General features: G+C 34.0%; 1 protein-coding gene across 5 annotated transcripts in view; it reads right to left on the reverse strand.

Annotated features, from left to right (window-relative positions):
- Window positions 1-7,500, reverse strand: part of LOC137643908 (high-affinity choline transporter 1-like) — a 76,025-nt gene that overhangs the window by 428 nt on the left and 68,097 nt on the right. For 4 of the 5 annotated variants that reach the window (XM_068376660.1, XM_068376661.1, XM_068376659.1 and 1 more), the window contains 3 exons: window positions 7,094-7,224; window positions 5,516-5,690; window positions 1-3,412 (listed from right to left, as the gene is read on the reverse strand). The exon at window positions 1-3,412 is cut by the window's left edge and continues 428 nt beyond it. In XM_068376660.1, the coding sequence (XP_068232761.1) occupies window positions 3,205-3,412; window positions 5,516-5,690; window positions 7,094-7,224 (514 nt within the window). In that variant the 3' untranslated portion in view covers window positions 1-3,204. Of the gene's footprint in view, window positions 3,413-5,515; window positions 5,691-7,093; window positions 7,225-7,500 lie in introns of those variants that run through there. The other variant, XM_068376663.1, reaches the window with a different exon arrangement.

Raw genomic sequence — 7,500 nt, forward strand, 5'->3', positions numbered from 1 at the left:
AAACCAGTCAAAAAGAAAGGATTTTTGTTATAATCGGACATTTGAATGTTTTATGCTCTCTTTCAAAGCATACGAAAGACACAATGTTTTCTCCCTACCTTTGTCAGGACGCACCACAGATTTGCTAGAATCTTTAGACTGACCATGTACATTATTATTACCATTATTACTTGTTAAGCTACAACCCTAGTTGGTAAAGCAGAATGCTATAAGCCCGAGGGCTCCAACTCTTCTGGAAGGCATATGTCTTTAGTGCAATGTTCTTGCACGATATGAGAACTTAGATACGTGTTTACTTTTGTAAGTAAAAAAAAATATTTTGGTGGTAATTTAATTTGACTTTCAACCGCAGTTGACAAGTTTACATAAATGTAATATCAATACTTTGATGAACTTCTATAAAAAATCAAGAATATTTTTATGGCATATGTTCTATTCCCTTTACTCCAAGAACACAGAAGAAACACATCATCTTGATTTTGCTAAATATTCACCTTTTATGAATAGGGTATGTTTGACAAAATCAATTACAAATATACAGTTAAACTAGTAATAACTCTACAAACTCTTCAGATGATGTCAAAAATAGATGGAGAAAATTGAAATCTAGCCAATTCTTTTAGTATCAGTAAGAAACGCCAGAGGTAGATTCATCAGGTGTAGTTTTCAAGTCTAGGTAACTTTTTCATGTGTGTGTTAAATCTTGTTTTACCCTCAGTCAGATCAGTGATCTATATGTGACCTATGCAGTGTCAGTTGAATTTTTGCTTAATTAGACGATGAATCAGGTCAGTTATTTTACAGATAAAGTTAGTCACAACTCATGCCAGATACAGTATGCATTGAATTATGTATTTTGTATGTAAATATCGTCATAGTATAGTGTCCACCTGTTCTGAAATTACTTAGATAAGATACACAATTTTGCTTTGTAGTAATTAATAAAAATAAACACGCCATCGACCCTACAAAACCTAAATAAGGTGAGAAGGGCCCCTCAAAAAAAAAAAAAAAAAAAAAAAAAAAAAAGTTTTTACGTAAAGAGTAGCTTCGGTAAAGCTACTCTTTATAAGAAAAATATATGATATTGAGAATGAGAGTTATGATATTCTACAGCTGTTTTGTATCTTTGTTTTACAGTTGCTACTGTAATTTTAGGAGATGTGGGTCCTCATCCCTTCACTCTTTCATTCTTCCCCTTAAACAAATGAAGTACCTCTCCTTAAACCATTTTCTAGAATTTTGGAAAAGACAACAAAAAACTTATAAAACATATTTAATTTCATTTTGCATTTCATTGTATTTCAAAGCTGCATTGTATTAAGACATAAAGTTAAATGGGAGAACAATGTTATATAATGACTATTTTTTTACATTTTGTCTTACTTACTGACAGGATGAAGCATCACTCATAAACAAATCCTTAATCTAAATCACCTCTTATTTGTAATGTGCAAATTCCCAAAGTAGCGTCATGGGATTCAACATTGTGTATCATCAGCTGATATCTTGATCATGTCAAACCTCTCAATCCTGGGCAAATCTTTGCTTCTATCTTTTTGTTTCAGCAACTGTGGTGTATTGATGTTACTTGAGTCTATGCATTTTCACAGAATATTGGTATCAATAAGGTCGAAAGAAGAAGAAGAAGAAGAAGAAGAAGAAGAAGAAGAAGAAGAAGAAGAAGAAGAAGAAGAAGAAGAAGATTTTTACGAAATGAGAACAATATGATTACTTCTCACTTCCTGGTTTGACCTGAATTTTATTTACATTCTTGATTTTTAGTATTATAAAATAAAAAAAGATTTTTAGAGAAATTTTCAATAATATTGGTAATACAGTATTTTATATAATAGCTAACTCAGGGCTGAGGCAGCTAATTACATGAGGTACGACGCTCTCCCTACCAACATTTCAAATTACCATAGTATTCCCTAGCTATAGCATTTAATTCTGTTTTCTGTTTGAAGCATTGAGCTGACAATTCATTCACTCTTCCTCTTGCTTATCATTTCTTTGCCCTGCTGTCATTGATAAATGAGTTCTTTTGCACGGGTTTGAATCAGTTTAGGAGCAGTTTAAGTCCTCCGTATTTTCTGCGTACAGTTTCTTTACGCACGGTCAAAACTCCTCATCTGACGTGTCCAACATACGGCTATGCAAATCCAGGGTTTAAAGGTTTAAAGGCCTCTCATGAATGGCAGAGGAAAGGGACCGTGACATTGCCCTATCAAGCAGGACGATGCCCTAGAGACTGATCAGCGCCCAAGCCCCATCTCCACCCAAGCTAGGAGCAAGGAGGGCCAGGCAAAGGCTGCTGATGACTCAGCAGATAGAGATAAACCTTTATGCTCCCCAAAAGCCTTTCATCCATAGCTCACAATGATGGTGAGGCTGCAGCGACTAAATGAACTGATGAGTTTGAGCGGGACTCGAACCCCAGTCTAGGGTGTTACCACATAGGCCACCAGACATGCAGACGAGGGGCGCAGCAGTACAGATTCATCCAAAGTCCTTTAATGGGAGGATTCATCTATTGGGAACGCCCAAGGTCGTCATTGGTCACGATGGATTTCCTTTAGTAAGTCCTCAACTGTCTGACGTATAAAGGAACAATAAACGAATGATGTTATTTGTGTAAACATTCAATTTTGTGCTATTAGTTAATTCTTAGACGAAACAAGAATAGTGTATTCTTGAGGACAATGTGTTATTACGCATAGATACCTCCCAAGGAAAGTCTGCATGTATAAATACCCAAAACAGCTCGTATAGGTAATAATCATAAGACGAAATAAATGAAAAAATATATAACAGAACTCCACAACATGTATTTTTTTCTTCAGATCAGCTGCCAAGTAGGAAACTGCTAACCAGAAGATGCCTTGTCCGGAAGGAGTTTTGGCAAGAAGCTAAGAAGCTCTCATTGTAAATATATATACATATCAAGAGGGTCCTTGAAATCAGTTCAATTCTGTCCCCTAACAACAAACAGAAACAGTTCAAAGATCATCCTTCGAAATACTGAAGACATTGTTCCCTTGACATATCCATCCATTCTGCAAGCGCTCATGACAGTACATGTGACAAAAATATATATTTATAAGAGTATATATATATATCTATATATGGTGAATCATCATTTTAGAAAAAATAAGAAAAAAATAATAATCTACGACTCTTATGAGGAACAATATGACAGGTTCACACTTTGTTCACAACGTCGATGGGGTCTGTCGGCTCTGTGTAGCTCACGGCGGCCAGTGGGTTCCCGTTGGAGGATTTCCCAGTGCCTTCGACGGGTTTGGAGAACGCCAGGTTGCGGTGGTAGGTGCTGTTGTCTGTAGCCAGCTCCTCTGTGTCATCACAGGTTTTTGGAGGCAAAGTTTTGAAGCATTCAAACAAATCGTACCTGAAATATGTTTGAAATTGGATAATATTTTTATGTTTTTTTTTTCTTATAGTTTATATGTGACATCTACAGTATTTTAATGTTGTTAGGCTACTGTTCATAAAATATCTTATTTTAAGTGTTAATTATTATTACTGTAGTTTATCTATTTATCTGTTTTTTTTTTTATAGTTTATATGTGACATCTATTTCCATGTTGTTACTGTTCTTAAAATATCTTATTTCAATTGTTCATCACTATTACTGTAGTTTATTTATTTCCTTGTTTCATTTCCTCATTGAGAACGGATGGTACATATATATATTTTTTATAGTTTATATATGAAAGATATGTTTTAATGTTGTTACTGTTCCTAAAATATCTTATTTTAATTGTTCATTACTGCTCTTGTAGTTTATTTATTTCATTGTTTCATTTCTTCAGTGGGCTATTTTTTCCTATAGGAACCCTTAGTCTTATAGCATCTTGCTTTTCCAACTAGGGTTGTAGCTTAGCTAATAATAATAATAATAATAATAATAATAATAATAATAATAATAATAATAATAATAATAATAATAATATAAATTTTTCATGAGATGTGGTTTATTTTAGGATTTAACTTATTCATAATCATTGCCAAATAAGTATTTTTATTGGACTGTAGAGGTTTCTCGAACAATTAGATTGCAGATAAGATTTGATATAAGACTAAGAAATTTAATGTAAATTATATAACTATGATAAAATTAATTTTAAAGATATTCCGAGAAAAGCCTCAACATGACCATATAAGGAAATATATAAACAAAATAGCAAAAACTGAATATTTTCCCTCTACAAAATCGTCCATAATGGAATAGAAAATTAAATAAAGAGGAATGTGGCAAAAAAACACCTATTTTTAAGAAAAATTTCTACATATGCTGTGTATGATACTCGATCAAATATTTGCCTTTCAGATTGTATAATTTTTTTTCTTTTATAATCCATCGGTGACTGGTTGTCTTTTTTTCATTCTGGAATATCTTATTGAAGAAAAAAAAAATTCAGAATTCACTTTTCAAAACAGCCTCTTGGGTTTGAAAGTATGTTGATTTTACCAAAAGCTCTTCTCCACAACCACTTGCAGAAATAATTTGTTGAGATCAATTGAAAACTGGTTTGAATTTTCTGTGCATTTGCAACTATTTTTTGTATTTGCCATTCTGAAGAGTAAATAGGAAAGTGCGATATCATATTTGGTTTCTGGTGCGAATGGAACATGATTCTTTGTGACTGATAGAGGAGTAGTCAGTAACTACTTTTGGCTGCTGGCACGAATGGAACATGATTCTATGTGATTTAAGAGGAGTAGTTAGTAACTACTTTTAGTTGCTGACACGAATGGAAGAGGATTTTTTGTGACTAATAGAGAAGTAGCTAGTAACTGCTTTTGGTTGCTGACACGAATGGAACATGCTTGCTTTTGGTTCCTGACACGATTGGAACATGATTCCTTGTGACTGATAGAGGAGTATTTAGTAACTACTTTTGGTTACTGTCACGAATGAAACACGGTTCTTTGTAACTGACAGAGAAGTAGCTAGTGCCCGTATTTTGGTTTCTGACACGAATAGAGCATACTTCTTTGTGACCAATAGAGGAGTAGCTAGCCGCCGCCCCCCCCCCCCCACACCTTTTTTTTTCTTTTTTTTTTGTTTCTCTCATGAATAGAACATGATTCTTTATGACTGATAAAGTAGCTAGCACTTTTTTTTCTTTTTTTTTTTGCCTTCTTACATGAATAGAACATGATTCTTTGTGACTGATAGAGGGGTAGCTAGCACCTTTTTTCCTTTTTCTTTTTTTTTTTTTTTGGTTTCTGACACGAAAGGAACATGATTCTTTGTGACTGATAGAGGAGTAGGTAGCACCCTTTTTTTTTGGTTTCTGACACGAATAAAACATGATTCTTTGTGACTAATAGAGGAGTAGCCAGCATTTGGCGGGGGGGGGGGGGGGGTGGGTTTCTGACACGAATAGAACATGATTCTTTGTGACTGATAGAGGAATAGCTAGCCCTTTTTTTTTCTTTTTTTTTTTGGTTTCTGACACGAATGGAACATGATTCTAAATCTCACCTGTCAGAGATGATTCCCTTGGTGAAAAGTAACTTTGGGATGACTGAGAAAGCGATGAGGCAAGCTAGAGACACAAGCATTGATACCGTTCTGAAAGGGAAGTTTTGCTGGCCCTTTTCGACGTCATAAAATGGATAGTGGATTACAGCAGGCACTCCAATGTATGGTTCACCTCCTGAGAAGATAGACGGGGTTTAGTCATCTGGTTATAGTGATTAATCACAGTAGACTTACGTGATAGAGTGGTTTTAGTAATACGCAGGACTATATAAACACTTTAAAATGTAATAGGGTATACTTTCAAACATAAATATCTAGTCAATAAAACTTTTGTCAAAATTTGTTGAGATGTAGACATGATATATTCATTATAATGTAGAAAATAGGTTTAAGAATGCTAAATATACTATTTATAAGGCCTACTTTTGTAATAAATCGCTTCAAGATAAGAATGTTTAAAAAAACAATTTGAAAATGTATCTACCATGAAGGCAGAATTATCATCAATGATTTTTTTTTTTAAAGAAATAAATCAATGTTATATTGTACTTCAGGCATTAGATTTTTCATCACTTCCCTCGTGTTTAACAACTATTCGTACAAAGGCTTTGGACTAAAAGATCCTCATGAAATCTCAATGTAGATAAATGATTTTACCAGCTATTTCTAAATTTGCAAACTAAACTAGACGCTGCTAAGGATTGAATCTTTAACCCTGGGATGCATGAAAACAGGATTGGTTATTTTTTGGTCTCTTGAAAAACTTTTTTTTATCCTTCCTCCCTGGGAGAGGATTCGGAAGGGTGAGGGAGGCTAAAATCTCCCTCCCCCTTCTCTTTGCAGTTTGAGTGATTGGATGGGATTTCTCTCTCTCTCTCTCTCTCTCTCTCTCTCTCTCTCTCTCTCTCTCTCTCTCTCTCTCTCTCTCTCTCTCTCTCTCTCTCTAGTTTGGTCCGTTTGGACTAATTGTAAATTGTCCAACTATGTTTTTGTCCAATTAAAAAAAGAATTATTTATTGTACTTGTAATGTCATTTTTACTTAGTTTTTCCGCATTGTTACAGAATGCATCAGCATTATTAGGTCTGGTCACTATGTGAACGGGTTACCGCCAGTGAACACATATTGGACCGACGTCCTTGTTTAAAAGATATATATATATATGTTAACTAGTTTCTCTTCAAATCTGTATTTTACTACTCTTCTCTCCTTTATGACTAATCCCATATTCTTGAATGCATATTTTGAATAATAATAATAATAATAATAATAATAATAATAATAATAATAATAATAATAATAATAATAATAATAATAATAATAAAAAGAAGAAGAAGAAGAAGAAGCCTCAAAAGGTTCATGGTAAAGTTTGATAACGAATAAGTTATTAGAGAATGTTCTATTGTCACAAGTATCACGTGACAACATACAGCAAAAACCAAGAGGAAATAATGAAATATTTTCTTTCGTTTTCTATTGCACCCCGAAGAAGTGTAAATTAAAATACACAAAAGCGCTAGGCACTTAAATATTCAATTATTTCCTACTAGCTTTTGCTGTTTATTGGTGAATGCCTTACCCAAAAGGCGTACGATTAACCCGACGGTGAAGGCCACGAAGGAACCGTAAGTATTCACGTGTTCTCTGAAGTGTACAACCATCAATAGTTGTGGGAACAGGATCACGTAGACGAGATCTCCGCACAATTTGCTAGAGAAGAAGAGAAGAACAAAACGATTATAAACAAAAGGAAGTAACATGGTGCTAACGCATAACAGAAAAAAAGCTGTAACTATAAATTATTATCTTTATTTTATACGTAAAGATAGTTTGCTGTCTAAGTGTTATATATGAATAGCAGACAAGTGATGTGGATATTTTTATGGGGGATGGAGGTTTGAAAGTGTAGGCCTACAGGGAACTGGCTTTAATTGAGAAATATATCAGGATTTAGTGACCAAATTCAGGACGGTAAGAAAGGGGTTA

This window comes from Palaemon carinicauda, chromosome 7, assembly GCF_036898095.1.
Source record: "Palaemon carinicauda isolate YSFRI2023 chromosome 7, ASM3689809v2, whole genome shotgun sequence".
In the NCBI taxonomy this organism is placed as follows: Eukaryota; Metazoa; Arthropoda; class Malacostraca; order Decapoda; family Palaemonidae; genus Palaemon; species Palaemon carinicauda.